Source organism: Callospermophilus lateralis, chromosome 4 (assembly GCF_048772815.1).
Source record: "Callospermophilus lateralis isolate mCalLat2 chromosome 4, mCalLat2.hap1, whole genome shotgun sequence".
In the NCBI taxonomy this organism is placed as follows: Eukaryota; Metazoa; Chordata; class Mammalia; order Rodentia; family Sciuridae; genus Callospermophilus; species Callospermophilus lateralis.
In genome coordinates, this window is record NC_135308.1 from 75,777,098 (window position 1) to 75,793,806 (window position 16,709).

At 39.3% G+C, this 16,709-nt stretch overlaps 1 protein-coding gene across 1 annotated transcript in view; it reads right to left on the bottom strand.

Annotated features, from left to right (window-relative positions):
- Positions 1–9,062, bottom strand: part of Nanog (Nanog homeobox) — a 28,302-nt gene extending 19,240 nt beyond the window's left edge. Inside the window, exons 1-2 of the mRNA XM_076855318.1 lie at positions 8,876–9,062; positions 5,178–5,358 (exon numbers count right to left, since the gene is read on the bottom strand). Of these exons, the coding sequence (XP_076711433.1) occupies positions 5,178–5,358; positions 8,876–9,062 (368 nt within the window). The remainder of the gene's footprint in view (positions 1–5,177; positions 5,359–8,875) is intronic.
- Between the last annotated feature and the right edge of the window lie 7,647 nt (positions 9,063–16,709).

The window sequence follows — 16,709 nt, forward strand, 5'->3', positions numbered from 1 at the left end:
CCCCCTCCCCTCCCATCTTCTCTCTAAAGAGAGAGAGAGATCTTTTTAATATTTATTTTTTAGTTCTCGGCGGACACAACATCTTTGTTTGTATGTGGTGCTGAGGATCGAACCCGGGCCGCACGCATGCCAGGTGAGCGCGCTACCGCTTGAGCCACACCCCCAGCCCCCAGTCATTATCATATCCATTGATATCTTCTTGTCTTCCCTGCCTTCCTTATTTCACCCTCTAACTTGCTCCTGTAAAAAACTGAAGAAATTTGGTCCTCTAATTTATTACACACCCCAAACAAAATCAGGAGCACTATCAAGTTTGCAGAGAAGGTAGAAAGGGTTGTTCAGAGGTGCATGACAGTTTTCGAAATGCATTAAACCCATTAAATTTATTTCCACAGAGGTTGGTAATTTCTTTATTGATTTTTTTCTTAAATAAAATCACTGAACACACATAATAAAAACTTCAGATCCACAATAGGGTAAAAATACCATGTTTAGAAATTCCTTTGAATCTCCTCACCTAGTTCTATCATACCTTATTTCTTGTTTGTTCTACTATACAAAATTAATGAGTTACTTTTTCATTTATACATGAGAATGGTGTCAGACAGATGTTTCATAACACTGTCCATGTATTTAACATATATCAACAGATATTAGATCTGGAAAATAATTTCCATTGAAAAATGCAGGGCTCTTCCTAAAACACATGTGAAAATGTCAAAGAGGTAGGCTCAGTGGTAGAGCATGTGCCTAGGGTGTCGAAGCCTGTGTTCCATCCCAAGTGTTGTTAAAGGAAAAAAAAGATCAGAAGTTGGGGCTGGGGATGTGGCTCAAGTGGTAGCGTGCTTGCCTGGCATGTGTGCGCCCTGGGTTCGATCCTCAGCACCACATACAAACAAAGATGTTGTGTCCTCCGAAAACTAAAAAATAAATATTGGGGCTGGGGATGTGGTTCAAGCGGTAGCGCGCTGGCCTGGTGTGCGTGCGACCAGGGTTCGATCCTCAGCACCACAAACAAAGATCTTGTGTCCGCCGAGAACTAAAAAATAAATATTAAAAAATTCTCTCTCTCTCTCTCTCTCTCCCACTCTCTCTTAAAAAAAAAAAATATTTAAAAAATTCTCTCTCTCTCTCTCTCTCTCTCTCTTAAAAGAAAAAAAAAGATGAGAGGTAAGGAAGGACGGTATGGGTGTAGAAAAAAAAATATATATATATATCTATATATCTCACACCAGAGAACATTAAGAGTGTGTAAACACTACATGTGAAACACAAATTGGTGGAGCATGGAATATTTCCCAGATTACAGTAAAAAACACAGCTTTTGAAGTGAATACATGAAAGGACAAAGTGAGACCCAGAGGCTCATCGCCTTGAGTGGGAATATCTTTCCTCGGTAAACTGAATGCATGTTCCTTTGTTTTGCTTAAGAATTTGTGTCAAATGCCATAATTGTCCTCTAAGAGGAGGGGACTGGTCCTTTTATTGGGTTAGAAGAGGATGTACATAATTAATTACCCTGAGCTAGCTGCCAGTAGCAACTGCTATGGGAACTATTGCACATATTTTTTTCTTTTTTTGTGGCTCTGGGGATCAGACCCAGGGCCTCTGACATGCTAAATAAGCGTTATACCACTGAGCTACACACTGAACTCTCAATGCATGATATTGAAGCTGATCTTGCTCTGTCTCATTTCATTGTAAGTAAAGTGTTGATGCATCTTGTGTCTGTGTGGTGTTTCATGGCACTCCAATACTGAGATACAATGGGTGGAAGGGTTTGGGCTTCCTTTCCTCATTGACATATTGATATTTCGTGTCTGCTTCCCTTGGATTGATAATGGTACATGGTATTCTGCTCGAAATTTATCAACTAAGATAGTACATAAATATATATAAATAATATATAAGAATTCTAGCTGGACATGGTGGTATAAGCCTATAACTCCAGCTATTCAAGAGGCTGAGGCAACATGATTTCAATTTTGAGTCCAGCCTCAGCAACTTAGCAAGTCCCTGTTTCAAAATAAAAAGGATTGGGGATTTACCTGGTAGTACCTGGACCGCCTCTGCCAGTACCTAGAGGGTTTCTGTATTAAATCACCAGTACCAAAAAGAAAACAACAAAAACAATAGAAAATTTAAAGGGCTGGGGATATAATGCTGTGGTAGAGTGGCCCTGAGTTCAATTCTCAATACTTGGGGAAAAAGTTGATATTGTTTGTTTCTTAATTCCTTCCAAAATCACCAATAGAGAGGAAAGACAATTATCAAAAATATATTTTGGGGCTGGGGATGTGGCTCAAGTGGTAATGCGCTGGCCTGGCATGCATGCGGCCTGGGTTCAATCCTCAGCACCACATACAAACAAAGATGTTGTGTCCTCCGAAAACTAAAAAAAAAAAGAAAAAAAATTATATATATATATTTGGCATATAAAAGCAACAGAAACCACATACTGGTTTATTATTATTATTTATTATTATTAAATGTGCACTTAAAAATTATTAGTTATTGATGGAACTTTATTCATTTATTTGTTTATATGTGGTGCTGAGAATCAAACCCACTGTCTTACACATGCTAGGTAAGCACGCTACAACTGAGTCACAACACCAGCTCATGGTTTTATTATTATTATTATTATTATTATTATTGGTACTAGGGATTGAATCCAAGGGTGCTTTACTACTGCTCTATATTCCCAGCTCTTTTAAAAAATTCTTATTTTTTAGTCAAGTTCTCCATAAATGCCGAGGTTGGCCTTGAACTTGTGATCCTCCTGCCTCTCCCTCCTGAGTAGCTGGGATTATAGATGTGAGCCGCAGTGATAAACCAAGGTGTTTTTTGTTTTGTTGTTTAAAACTGCAACCTGCTGCCTGGTGGTACATGCCTATAATCCTAGCAGTTTGGGAGGCTGAGGCAGGAGGATCATTGAGTTCACAGCCAGCCTCAGCAATTTAGTAAGGCCGTCAGCAACTCAGCAAGACCCTGTCTCTAAATAAAATACAAAAAAAGGGCTGTGGGAGAGGGCTGGGGTTGTGGCTCAATGGTAAAGCGCTCACCTAAGCACATGAGTGGCCCTGGGTTCGATCCTCAGCACCACATATAAATAAACAAAGGTATTGTGTCCAACTACAACTAAAAAATAAATATTAAAAGGGGGAGACTGAGGATGTGGTTCAATGGTTAGTGCCCGTGGGCTCAATTTCCAGTACCAAAAACAATGCCCTCCCCAAACCCAAAGAAAAACAACAACAAAAACTGCAACAAGTAGTTTATTGATTTTACAAGGGAACAGTTGTACATATCAGTAAATGACTCAATAATAGTAAAAATAAAATGAGACTATCAAAATTTATAGGATAATCAAATTAAGTTACAAAGTCAAATGACCATAAGTCTCATCTTGAGTTCTTTGACAAAACCAGGAGTTATGACTCAAAATAACAATATTTATCTGCTAATACAAGGAATAAAAATTCTTATCATCACTGATATTGATAAACTTTTCAAAAATAAGGAAATATCATGAAGTGTTTCCATTTAATTTGAATATTGCTGTAAATAGCTATGATTCAAACAAAGAACATACCAAGAACAGCTCGGTCCCAGAGAAAAGTATAGAATGAATTAGTATGGAGCTAACAGAATTATCTACACACTCACTTAGGTCAGTTCTGAAAATGTCCCATAAATGCCTCAGAAGACTTAATTGGCCTGCTAGAGGTAAGTTGTGGCTTACCTATATAAATCCTTCGGATAAATTGCTGCTTCAAACTGTGTAGCAGTGAAGGGCTAAGGCTGGGACTCAGTGGTAGAGCGCTTGCCCAGCATGTGCAAGGCCCTGGGTTCGATCCTTAGCACACATAAAAAATAAATAAATAAAATAAAGGTATTGACAACTACAACTTAAAAAAAAAAAAAAAACCCAAATAAATAAATATTTAAAAAAAACCAAAAAACAATGGCAGTGAATTCCTTCTTAGCTTCTTCAAGGGCTAATATGAGATGTTCCTGGATATCTGATTATAAGGGCTCCACCCAGGTGGCCACTACTTTGCCATCTTTGACAGTAGTGTCTGCCTGGGACAGTCTCAAAAAATGTTATTTATCTGCACACCCTTGGTGTAGGTTCCAGGATAGCCTGTACTTGCCAAGACAGATATAGTGTGGCTTTCTAGCCAAAAAGCAGAGAGATGCACAGCAGACCCTCTAAGGTTTGAAGACGTGAGAGGAAGCTGGGTGTAATGGTGCACCCCTGTAATCCCAGTGGCTCCAGGAGGCCGAGACAGGAAGATCCCAAGTTCAAACCCAGCCTCAGCAATTTAGCAAGGACCTAAGAAAGTTAGGGAGACCCTGTCTCAAAATGAAAAATAAAAAAGGGCAGGGGATGTTGCTCAGTGGTTAAGCGCCCTGAGTTAATTCACTGGTACCAAAAAAAAAATAAAAAAGGTGAGAGGATTATTTGGCACTCTGGCTCGCCAACACAGCAATTAAACTTCAGAACTTTGGGACTTAAGCTGATGTAATTCTGTACTGCAATCAATAAAAATCTAAGATTTGGGGGTGTAGCTCAATGATGCAGCACTTAAGTGCCCACCAATGTACGAAGCCCTAGGTACAATCTCCCTTACTGCAAAACAAAACAATAAAAATCGAATGCCTATAGCGTATGTGTGATATACGACTACATGTAAAATGAGCAGTAAATCAAATTGTTTTTGTACTCCGGGCTGTGACATGAAAGAGTGACAGGACCCTCAGTTACTATGGAAACACAAATAGAACTGACAGTCAATATAGTCCTTCTTCCTTCATTGCAACTTAGAAGTTTTATGTGTGGAAGCTTTTTTATTCTTGAGTCTTTTGCTGCGCTTTTGCTCAGACAGTTCTTTCATGTACTTCTTCCTCTTTTTAGAAAACCATTGTTGTATCTGCAAAAAATGAGGCAGGTGGGGTGATTAGTACAGGAATCAAGATACTGGTTATATGCATAATAGTGCTACAGAAATGACTTTGTCTGTGAAGGAATAGGTCCTTATACCTGTTTATCTGTCATGCTGAATTCAAATGAGAGTGACAGCCTGTCTTGTACTGTGGGGCAGGAGCTTAATTTAAACTTTGCCCAAAGAGTGTCCATGAGGGATTTGCTGACTGGTCTCTTCCTGGGACACAGCTCCTCATGTTCCTTTTCATTTTTCAGGGTGTCTTTTAGCTTCGCTTCTTCTTCTTCTTCTTCTTTGGCTTCTTCTCTCCAGTTGCGCTCCTCCTTTCCTTCCTCTTCACTAGGACACTCGGGAGAATGCTCTGGACTTTGGTTCTGTGGCGTAGCTGGTTCTTTGTGAGTGACAAGATCTGTGAATAAAACCAACAGACACATTAGAATGTATTGATTTTTGTATCAATGTTGTGTATTGGTGGAAAGCAGAGAGGAAAGGGAAAGTCCATTATCAAAATCGTGGAATATTTTCATAAAAGGCACAAATTGAAATTAATTCACTTATGTTTTCTTTATTCTTCCCCCCCTCCCCTTTTTTTGGTTTGTGATTTTGTGTGTGTGTGTTTTATATTACTAGAGATATAACCTATGGCCCTGTGTATGCTGGACAAAAACTCCACCACAGAGCTATCCCCCCCAGCATATCTCCTTTTTAAAAATTTCCACTTTGAGACAGGGTTTCATTGTTGCCCAGGCTAGCCTGGACCTTGCTATGTTACTGCCTCAGCCCTCTAAGTAGCTGGGATGATAGGCACACCTCCTCACCCAGATCTTTCTTTTCTGGGGATTGAACCCAGGGATATTTTACTATGAGCTACATACCTGATCTTTTTTATTTTTTAGGGTCTTACCTAAGTTGCTGAGTCTTGCTAAATTGCTGAATATGGCCTGAAACTTGTGATCCTCCTGCCTCAGCCTCCCGAGCCACTGGGATTACAGGCATGCACCACCACACCTGGCTGTTGTTGGATTTTAAACTAATGTTCATAATGGAAGAATGCATAAGTATTTTATACTTATTCTATTAATTAGGTGTTTTGCAAATTACAAAATGTTTTAGTATTATCTCACGGATGCAAAAATTTTGAATGACATGACTGAATAAGTATGGAAGGAGAGTTGAATGACATCCACATAACTCTAACAGTGGTTATAAAATGGGAATGAAATGAAATGAAATGGAAGTGATTGAGAGACACTTTTGCACTGTACACCAGACACTTCTGTATTGTTTGACCCACATACAATGTCAGTGCATTTGTTTTTAGGTATATTAAGGAAAATGATCACATTAATGAGCCCCATACAATACCTGAATGTGGAGAAGCACTGGAGTGCTTTAGGAAGCCTTTTTTAAGTGTCTTTGTGCTGTGGAGATGTTGCAGGCAGTCCATATATTGTGCATCTTGAGCTAAAAATTGTAGAACTGAACTCAGGGTCTCTTCAAAGCTCATGCTATTAACAACATCCTCCAAAGGCAGATTTACATTTTGGTTCAGGCCAATCCAATTATTCTGTGAACTGGATATGCCTGTGTCATCTAAAATGAGAGTAAAGAATTTCTATGAGTTGGCTTTGTTATTATTATTAACAGTATTATTATTCTGGGTATTGAACCCACTCCCTTCCACATGCTAGGTGAGTGCTGTACACTCCCACTGATATATGCTTGCAGTCCTTTTTAAAAAAATATTTATATTCATTTATGTTTTGCAGTACTAGCAATTGAACCCAGAGATGTTCTACCACTGACCTAATTCCCAGCCCCTGCCCCATTTTTTTTTTATTTTTTTATTATTTTTTTTTATTTTGAGACAGGTTCTTTGTAAGTTGCACAGGATAGCCTTAAATTTGCAGTCTCCTGTTCTCAGCCTCCTAAAACAATTGAATTACAGGCATGTGCCACCACATCTGGCATCTTCTCTTTTTCTTTTCTTTTATCACCTATTTTGCCATTTTGATATAAAATATTTGTAATAAACTTGGAAAAATAATCAACTTGGGAAGCTGTAGGATCACAAGTTGGAGGCCAGCCTCAATAACTTGGTAAGAACCTGTCTGAAAAAACAAAAATAATAATGAGGATGTAGCTAAGTGGTAAAGCACTGCTGGGTTCCTCAGTACTAAAAGACAAATAAGTAAATAAATAAAATAAATAAATAGATGTGTGGATGTAGCTCAATGGTAAAGACCCCTGGGTCTTTATTTTTGGGGTACCAGGGATTGAACTCAGGGTCACTCAACCACTGAGCCACATCCTCAACCCTATTTTGTATTTATTTTATTTTTTAAAAAATATTTATTTTTTAGTTGTAGTTGAACACAATATCTTTATTTTGTTTATTTATTTTTATGTGATGCTGAGGATAAAACCCAGGGCCTCACATGTGCTAGGCGCGGGCTCTACCGCTGAGCCACAACCCCACCCCCCCATTTGTATTTATTTAGAGACAGGGTCTCACTGAGTTGCTTAGTGCCTCGATTTTTGCTGAGGCTGGCTTTGAACTCCTGATCCTCCTGCCACAGTCTCCCAAACCACTGGGATTATAGGCGTATACCACCGCACCCAGATTCTTTTTTTTAACTTACTTGAGCTTTTTGGTTTTATGAGGTTGTCATCAACTTCCAGCCCTTGCTGAGAGTCATTCATGATTGTTTTGTTTTGGATCTTCTCTCCCAGGAGCTGATTTTTTTAGAGATAAAAATATTCTTAATACCAGATGTCTTTACCTAAGAAAAGTCCTAAAAGAAATAAAAAGTAAATAAGTAAATTTTAACTTTCCAAAACATCTGTATTTCAAAAAAATGAAAATCCTTGAATTTACTAAATTCCCAATTTTAAATTCATTTATCTAATTTTATTGAAAATAAAATAAATTTACTTGTGGTTGCTGTTGGTGCTGGGACCAGGGCTTTACACACAGGAAACCTGTGCACTATCACTGCACTAATCTATTCAGCCTTAGTTATTTATTCATTCACATATTCTGTTTCATAGTGTATATTTGAATAATCGGTAGTTCTTATTTTGAGAATTCCATGGTCAAAGTTCTATCATGTTGGAAAATGCACATGCACATCATAGAGTCAGGTTTTCTTTCTTTCTTTCTTTCTTTCTTTCTTTCTTTCTTTCTTTCTTTCTTTCTTTTGTACTGGGGATTGAACCCAGGGGTACTATATTATTGAGCTACATCCTTAGCCTTTATTATTTTGAGAAAGGGTTTGAGTTCTTGAGGCTGGCCTTGAACTTGGGCTCCTCCTGCCTCAGCCTCCCAAATCATTGAGATTAAGGCCTGTGTCACTTAAAAGGGTCTCAGCCCTTTTAAATATTTTAAAAATTTGAGACAGGGTCTCACTAAATTACCAAAATTGACCTCCAACTTGCAAACGTCCTGTCTCAGCATCCCATGTATCTGGTATTACTGTGTCTGGCTATCTTTCTCATTACAATTTACATGTTGAAGCCTGGTGCAAGCCTGAGCAACATAGTGAGACTCCATCTCAAGCTAAAAATGAATAAAAGGGGGCCTGGGGTTGTGGCTCAACAGTAGAGCACTTACCTAGCATGTGTGAGGCCCTGGGTTTGATTCTCAGCACCACATATAAATAAATAAATAAAATAAAGGTATTGTGTCCACTACAACTAAAAAATTTTAACAAAAAATGAATAAAAGGGTTGGGGGCATTGCTCAGTGGTAAAACATTGCTCAGTACAAAAAACAATGTTTTTGCATGGTGACAGTTCTCATTCTGTGGAACTTACTTTTTAAAAAAACAATATATCATAGTTATTTTGATCAGCAAACACTTGTTGTTAATCCCACCCCAGCTAAATGAATAAAGAGTGTCACATTATCAGTCCTAGAGACTGACTTTTGCGTGAGCATACACGGGATCTGACATCTGATTCCAGTTTGTTAATGCCTAAAGGAGAGACGCAATTGATCTGTCCGAGGTAGCCGAATGCGCACAATTTGTTGAGGGTAGTGACTTTGCTGGCAGGCAGATCAGGTAAACCAAGGGTGCAATCATCTGAAAGGAGCTGAACTGGGGCTGTCATTGTTGCCTGTAGTGTCACAGGCCATTCATCCCATCAGCTCTCTCCTCCTCTTCCTCCTCCTCCTCCTTTTTTTTTGGTGTGGGGATTGAATCTAGGAGCACTTAACCATTGAGCCACATCCCCAGCCCTTTTTATTTTTTATTTTGGGATAGGGTCTCCCTAAGTTGCTAAGGGCCTCACTAAGTTGTTAAGACTGGCCTCCAACTTGCAATCCTCGTACCTCAGCCTCCGGAGTTGCTGGGATTACAGGTGTGCACTACCCCACCCAGCCCAGAAGTTCTCCTTGAAAGGGACACTGACTTGCATAAGCCTAGGTTTCAGAGGAAGTTCCACAGGTCACTTATAGGGGTAGGGATTGCATGGATAATAAATTTGCAATGGACCTGAGGTTTTCTATGTTTGGTTTTCTGGAAAACAGAAGCTGTCTTCCATGCTTTAAAATATATATATCCAGCTAGGTGCCGTAGCACATGCCTATAATCTATGTGACTCAGGAGTATAAAGCAGGAGGATTGCAAGTAGAGGCCAGCCTGCCCAACTTAGTGAGTCCTTGTCTCAAAAAAAAAAAAAAAAAAAAAAAAAAAGGAAGGGCTAGAAATGCTGTGTAGTTGGAAAGCACACTTGGGTCCAATCTCCAGTATCAGGAAAAAAGACACACACACACACACCACACACACACACACGCACACACACATACAGTACATATATTTATTTATTTCCAAGGGTTAGCAATTTTAGGAATTTAGCATTTAGCTCTGTGGCAGAGCCCTTATCTAGTAGTACTCATGAGGCCCTGAATTCAATCTTTGGCACTGAAAAAAAAAATTCAAGTGGTGTTGGGTGGCATGTATCTGTAACCCCAGCTACTCTGCAGTCTGTGGCAGCAGGATGGCAAATTCAAGGCCAGCCTGGGCAACACAGGGAGGCCCCCTTTAAATAAAACAGACAAACAGATTTCTTTCCCTGGCAAAATCCAGCGAAGTTGAAACAATTTAACTACTCTCTTTAAAAACTGTTTTTACCTTGGGGACTCAGGGGACATATACTATCAATCCTAAAAGGAAAGCTATTTACTATGCCTGTCAGGCTGGTGAGAATAAGTGCTCTCTGAATTTTTCCCCAAATTAACAATTTGAGTTCTGGTGTTTCAATATGTGGTAATATTATGGTGTTAAGCCAGGATCATTGATTATACACAAGATAACAATTATTATCCTAGTTTGCCTGAAACTGGCTTGATTTTTGCCTTTGGCATAATTATAAATAGTGAGTCCTTTTGCTTTCAAAAATCCCATTTGGATGATATATTATGTGACTACTCAAGTTATGTATATTATCTCTAATTTTTCCCTATCATGAACAATACTTTAATAAATATTTTTTGCTTAAATTTACATTTTAAGTTTTGATATATGTTGTTTTTCTTTCCAGAAAGATTATATAAATTTACACTCCTACCAGCAATTATAAGAGGAGTCATTTTCTAAAACCTCAACACACTGGGGAGTACCATTAATTTTTAAGAATCTTTGCCAGTTTCATAAGTGAAATTGTGATTTACTGCTGTAATAGGAATTTATGTCATTGATACTGTGAGTAAGCATTTGGACAGATTAGTGTTCTTCCATTGCAAGCAACAAACAACAATTTTGTGTGAGTTAAATCAACAGCAGTAAATTTCTGAAAGGAAATCAGAGACATTTAAAATATTTAATGCATTTCAGTTGATATTTTTGAAATTGCTTTTGATTATAATAGAAACTTCACTCTATGACTGACAAGTCTATTATTTGAAGAACATATAGGCATTCTTTAATATGGCTGGGGATGTGGTGCATTGGTCCCGCGCACCTGGATTCAATCCCTGGTACCAGAAATAAATAAACAAAAAACAAATATCTTAGCTGGAAGCTGGGCATGGTTGCACATGCCTGTCATCCCAGCTCCTTGGGAGGCTGAGACAGGAAAATCCCAAGCTCCAGCCCAGCCTCAGGAACTTGAAGGCCCTAAACAACTTAAGAGTCTTCCTTAAAATATGGGCTGGGGCTGTGAGTCAGTGGTAGAGCACTCACCTAGCATGTGTGGGGCACTGGGTTCGAGCCTCAGCACCACATAAAGATAAAAAAAGGTATTCTCCATCTACAACTAGACAATAAAGCTATTTAAATAAATAAATAAATAAAAATAAAAAGGCCTGGGTATATGGCTCAGTGGTTAACCACTGAGATTGAGCTCTAGGTTCAGTTGGCACTGGGGTTGGCACTGGGGTTGGCAGGTACAACTCAGCTGGAGCAAATGAAAAGGAAAGGGCAACTCCTGTTCGAAACAGATTATCAGTCCAATGGTGTCAGGAGGGCAGTCAGCTGCCTAGTGAAGTCCTGGGGGAATTCAAAAGCTGAAGAGGAGGGCTGGGAGTTAATGGTAGAGGTCTGTCTAGCATGTAAGAGGCCTTGGGTTTGAAACCCAATGCCACACAAAACAAAACTCTGAATGTCCCCTATTGGAGGACCCAGCACCACACGCTGGTCCTCATCATCCTCTTAGAAGTACAGGCTAGGAAAGTGCCAATGTTACCAGCTTGCATTCTGAAATTTGGGGTAATATTTTCTAGTGGGTTTCATTGGTAACTGGTGGGGAATGCCCTGTAGGTGGTAGGATTCGGTCTCCTAAGAAATCACAGAGTAGTAGACATCAACAACCCGGGACTGAACATCATGGAGCAGGGCTTCAGCCTGAGAGTGAAACACATGCAGACTTTGCCTAGAAGCCCTCCTGCTCCTCAATGTGGTGCACCTGCTCTTAAGTAAGAGAGCAGGAGGTGGGCACCCTGGCATGTGCCTGTAATCCTAGCTACTTGGGAGACTGAGGCAGAAGAACTGCCGGCTTGAGGCCAGTTTGGACAACATATGGAGATCCTGTTTTTTGTTTTTTTTTTCCTAAAAAACGGCCACATATGTGGTGGCAAGTGCATACAATCCCAGCAACCACGGAGGCTGAGGCAGGATTGAAGTTTCAGACCAGCCTCAGCCATTTAGCAAGAACCTCAGCAACTGAGAGACCCTGTCTCAAAATTAAAAGGCCTGGGGATGTAGCTTAGTAGTAGAGCACACCTGGTTCAATCCCCAGTCACACAAAAAATTTAAATTAAATACATTTTTTTAAAAAAGGCAGAGCATGGTGATACATGCCTGTAATCTCAGCGACTTGCTGAAGCAGGAAGATCTCAAATTCAAGGACAGCCTGGATAATTTAGCAAGACCCTGTCTCAAAAAACACAAGAGCTGAGCATGCAATTTAGTGGTAGAGTGCCCTGGGTTCAACCCCCAGTACCAACACACCTGCACAATTAAAAAAAAAAAAAAAAGAAAAAAGAAAAAAGAAAGAAAGAAAAGAAAAGAAAAAGGTAGGAGTCCAACCTCAGGTCAGCCTTGGGGAGCTAGGACTCAAAGGGGAAATAAAAGGAAAAAGAAAGTTTTATGTAGATAAACCTAAAAAGTGAAGTCCCAGAAAACCTACTGACTCAGAGTGTCACCATTGCAAATTACTAAATTTAGCAAGAAGACTGGGCCACATTAGAATCCATCAGTAATTCATTCATCAAGTCCTTACTGATGGCTTCGTATATGCTCAGCACTCTCATAGGTCCTTGGAATACATTAATGAAAAAAGCTGACTTAAACCTAAAACTGGAAGAGTGTACATTATAGTGAGAAAAGGGTGTTTGCAATATTACTGGATTTTTTTCAGAATATGAGAAGCACAGAACCAACATTAACCTCTCAAAATTGGAAGGAAATCTCATAGTGATTTTTAAATTTGGAGGTGGGACTCTTTTTCCCTGGAAAACTGGCACCATACAGATTTTTGTTTTTGGTAGGGCTGGGACTTGAACCTAGGGCCTTGCATGCACATGCTAAGCACACATTGTAGTGAACTCACCTCCTATCCCTAAAACTTCTTTCTTTTTCTTCTTCCTTCCTTCCTTCCTTTATTTATTTTGATACCAGGGATTGAATCCAGGGGCACGTAAATACTGAGCCACATCCCCAGCCCTTTTAAAAAATATTTTATTTTGAGACAGGGTCTTGCTAAGTTGTTTAGTGTCTCACTAAGTTGCTGAAGTTGGCTTTGAACATGTAATCCTCCTGCCTCACCCTTCCAACTCACTGGGATTACAGGCGTGTGTCATTACACTTGGTTCTAAAATTTGTGACTTAAAAGAATCCAGTGCTGGATCTAGAACCCAGGGCTTTGTGCTTGCTACACACTGCATCACTAAGTCACACCCTCAGCCCCATGGTGCTATTTTGAGTGTGAAGCCAAGAAGATCTTCCTCTCTTTTTCCTTGTCTCCTATTTACATGCAGTTATCACCATTTCTTTGCTATGATCTTTGTGGGTGAACACCAAATAGAGAAGACTTGAGCCTTAGGAAGAGTTTTGTTTGGGAAATGACATTTTCAAGAGATTGGTGTTATGATTTAAGCTGCTCCAGTGCTCAAGCACTTCTAAAAGATGTCTTACTACTTTTTTTTTTTTAACTTTTCTAATGTAGCTATATTGAGTTGGGAGTGTGATATTCTATGGAACTATGAGAGATGCAACATACCAGAATCTCAGCGGCTGGGTTGTAGGTCAGTGGTAGAGAAGGTACTTAGCATATACAAGAACCTGGGTTCCATCCTCAGCAAACCTCACCCCCACACACAGTTTTTTTTTTTTTTTTTTTTTTTTTTTTTTTTACTACCTACTAATTTAAGGCAACTTGCAACAATATTAGATTTTTCTCATAAGTATTTAGATATTCTCTCATCTTAATAGAATGACACTAGGGCTGGAGTTGTGGCTCAGCGGTAGAGCACTCGCCTAGCACATGTAGGCACTGGGCTCAATCCTTAGCACCACATAAAAATACATAAATAAAACAAAGGTATTGTGCCCACCTACTACTAAAAATTAAATATTAAAAAACAAAACAAAACAAAAAACTCCTGCACAGCAAAAGAAACAATTAAGAATGTGAAGAGAGGGCTGGGGTTGTGGCTCAGTGGTAAAGCGCTTGCCTAGCACTCACATGAGGCACATAAAAATACTAAATAAAGGTATTGTGTCCATCTACAATTAAAAAAAAAAAAAAGAATGTGAAGTGAGAACCCACAGAATGGGAGAAAATCTTTGCTACCTACTCTTCTGATGGAGGCCTAATATCTAGAATACATAAAGAACTAAAAAATCTTAACATCAAAAAACCAAATAACCCAATTAACAAATAGGAAAAGAGATGCTTCAAGAGAAGCTATGCCACTCCTGAAGAATTAAATTATCCTGAAGAATTAAAGAGATCATCCTACTGTGATACATGCATACTCTTGTTTACAATTCACAATAGCCAACCATGGAACCAGCCTAAATGTCCATCAATGGATGAATGAATAAAGAAAATGTAGTTTAGCTGGGTGGGGGTATGCCTGCTATCCTAATGGCTCCAGAAGCTAAGGCAGGAGGTTTGCAAGTTCAAAGCCAGCCTTAGCAATTTGGTAAGGCTCTAAGCAACTTAGTGAGACTCTTTCTCAAAATAAAAAATAAAAAGAAAGGGCTGGGTATACAGCTTAGTGGTAAAGCACCCCTGGTTCAATCCTCAGGCACCACCACCACCCTTCCCCCTCAAAAAAGAAGGAAGAATAGAAAATGTGGTATATATGCACATGGAATTTTACTCAGCCATAAAGAAAAATGAAATCATTTCCTTTATAGGAATATAAATGGAACTAGTGACCATTATGCTAAGTGAAGTAAGCAAAACAGAAGGTAAAGGTTGAATGTTCTCTCTCATATGTGGAAGCTAGACAGGAAAAAGGAAAAGTGTGTGTGGGGGGTATGGGGGTGGGCAGGGAATCTCATGAAAATCAAGGGACAACAGCAGAGAAAAGGGACCAGAGGAGGCAGGTGGGAAGGGAGTAGGGAAGTGGTAGGGAGTGATATTGGCCAATTTTTTTTTTAATATTTTGTTCGTGTATGAACATGTAACAACAAATGCCATCATTATGTACAAGATAAAAAATATGGGAAAAAAGAGCTGGGGATGTAGCTTAGTCATAGAATGTCCCTAGATTAAATCCCCAGTAACCCTCCCCCCCACAAAAAAGTGTGTTCTATTTTATGTTATGTTATTTATTAATTTATTTTAACTCTGGATGGAGGCCAGGGGCGCTTTTGGCTTATTTTATATCTCAGTAAGTTACTTAGGGCCTCACTAAATTGCTGAAGCTGACCTCAAACTTTTAATCCTCCTGCCTTGGCCTCCCAAGTCACTGGGATTGTAGGCTTGTGCCATCACGCCCAGCCTTGTTATGAATTTTAACATAAAAATTTCAAAGAGTGAGAATTTAATGTATTTGTGTTTGACGCTGCTCAAAAGTTATCTGGAGTGGGTGCAGGAGGGTGCATGCTTTTAATCTCAGCCACTACAAAGGCTAAGATAGGAGGATCCTAAATTTGAGGTCAGTCTGGGCAACAAATGAGATGCTGTCTCAAAATAAAAAATGCAAAGGCTAAGGTATTAGGTCATTGGTAAAGCACTTTGCTTAGTTTGAAGAAGTCCTGTGTTCAATTACCATTATCATCAAAACAAAACATAACAAAAACTAGTCAAGGAATATATCAGAAATACAGGCGATCATATTTGTTTTTTTGTGGTGTTGAGTGTTCAGCTCAGGGCCTGTGCATGTTAGACAAACCCTCTACCACTAAGTCACATCCCCCAATAGAAATATCAAGAATAAAGCAATAAGAGTGACACTGGAGATCACCTCCATTGGATTCAGCAGTCACGGGTTACCATTGACCAAAAAAAAAAAATTCATAGTCAGGCACAGTGGCACATGCCTGTAATCCCAGCTGCCTAGTAGGCTGAAGAAGGAGGATGGAAAGTTCAAGGCCAGCCCCAGCAATTTAGTGAGGCTCTAAGCAATTCAGCAAGAGCCTGTCTCAAAATAAAAAATAGAGATAAAAAGTGCTGGGGATGTCATTTGGTGGTTAAGTGCGCCTGGATTCAATTGCTGGTACCAAAGAAAAGCAAACAAAAATCCTATTATTTCTCAAAAAAAATTCCAGGAAGTGGTAGTTGCATGGGTGCATGCATGAAAGCTCAGCAGTTCAGGAAGCTAAGGAAGGAGGGTCAGGCTTAAAACCAGCCTTGACAATTTAGCAAGACACGCCCTCAAGTTAAAACAAAAACAAAAAACAAGCTGAGCTTGGTGGCCTATGCCTATAATCCCAGCAGCTCAAGAGGCTGAGGTAGGAGGATCATGAGTTCAAAGCCAGCCTCAGCAATTTAGTGAAGTGCTAAGAAGTCAGTGAGATCCTGTCTCTAAATAAAGTACAAAAAAGGGCTGAGGATGTGGCTCAGTGGTTGAGAGTCACTGAGTTCAATCCCCCAGTATCCAAAAAACAAACAAACAAAAAAAGAACACCCCCAAAATAACAAGAGTTGATGATATAGAGCATCCCTGGGTTCCATCCCCAGTACTGCAAACAAAACACAATAAAAGAGAAAGAAATTTTCAAAAAGTGGTAAAATAATAGAATAGCCATTTATTTCTTTCTGTTTATTTATTTATTTTTCCCTGCAGTACCAGGTAGTGAATCC